General features: G+C 55.7%; 1 protein-coding gene across 1 annotated transcript in view; it reads left to right on the forward strand.

Annotated features, from left to right (window-relative positions):
• The window catches only part of DAO (D-amino-acid oxidase), an 8,264-nt gene that overhangs the window by 444 nt on the left and 6,958 nt on the right, over nucleotides 1-862 (forward strand). The window contains exon 2 of the mRNA XM_009579192.1: nucleotides 212-445. Within this exon, the coding sequence (XP_009577487.1) occupies nucleotides 212-445 (234 nt within the window). The remainder of the gene's footprint in view (nucleotides 1-211; nucleotides 446-862) is intronic.

Consider the following 862-nt stretch of genomic DNA (forward strand, 5'->3'; position numbering starts at 1 on the left):
GTGCCGGTAAGGAGCAAGTCACAGCCAGGGCTGGGAAGGGCTCCAGCTCGGAGGCTGCCCGGGGGTGGGCAGCATTGTACTTCTTCCCAGACGATGCTCTGAATGCTTCCGAATCCTTCCAAGTTTGTCTTGTGACAGTTTCCCCGGGACTCGGTGTTTTCTGGGTCCCACGATGCAATATTGGTATGAAGTGAGGGCTGAACCCTCCAAGGGTGGGAGCCGGCAGAGCATCGCCGGCCGTGCTGTGCCGCAGCTGCATGCCTGCCCGCGCTCCTCTGGGGTGGGCTGTGTCCCCCCCCGGGCTTCTGTCCCACAATGGCACGGCGATTCGCTTCATTAACGAGCTTGGACCTTTTTCGCTACTGCAGGACCCGTCTTGGAAGAACATTGTCCTGGGATTCAGGAACTTGACACCAAAAGAGCTTGAACTCTTTCCTGGTTACAGGTATTTTTCAGTCCATTTTCTGGAGAGTCACTGATGTGCTTTCCCCCAGGCAGGTCAGGTATGGCTGGGTGGTCCCAGACGCCTCCCTGTCGAGGGGCACCGAGGATGAGAAACTACGGGTGCAGAAATGGCCTTGCTTCGTTACAGCCGCTTCCCTTAAAATAAGTAGGAAACTTCTCAAACAAAGCAAAAAAGCAGGAGCCGACCATTCCAGCCCCTCTCTTACTTCACCAGATATTGTCAAACTGGGGGAATAAAATCAGCAGAAGGTGTTTTATGCTGTAAACAGAAGGGAAAAAATCATGTGCTACTTGTGCGAGGGGGAATTGGGGTCCCAGAGCTGCGGCGGCCGGCGGGAGCACCGGGGCAGGAGGCGGCTGCTAATGTAAAGCTGCTGCGGGTCCTTATGGCTTCCTC

The sequence above is a fragment of the Fulmarus glacialis genome, unplaced genomic scaffold (genome assembly GCF_000690835.1).
Source record: "Fulmarus glacialis isolate BGI_N327 unplaced genomic scaffold, ASM69083v1 scaffold8146, whole genome shotgun sequence".
Lineage (NCBI taxonomy): Eukaryota > Metazoa > Chordata > Aves > Procellariiformes > Procellariidae > Fulmarus > Fulmarus glacialis.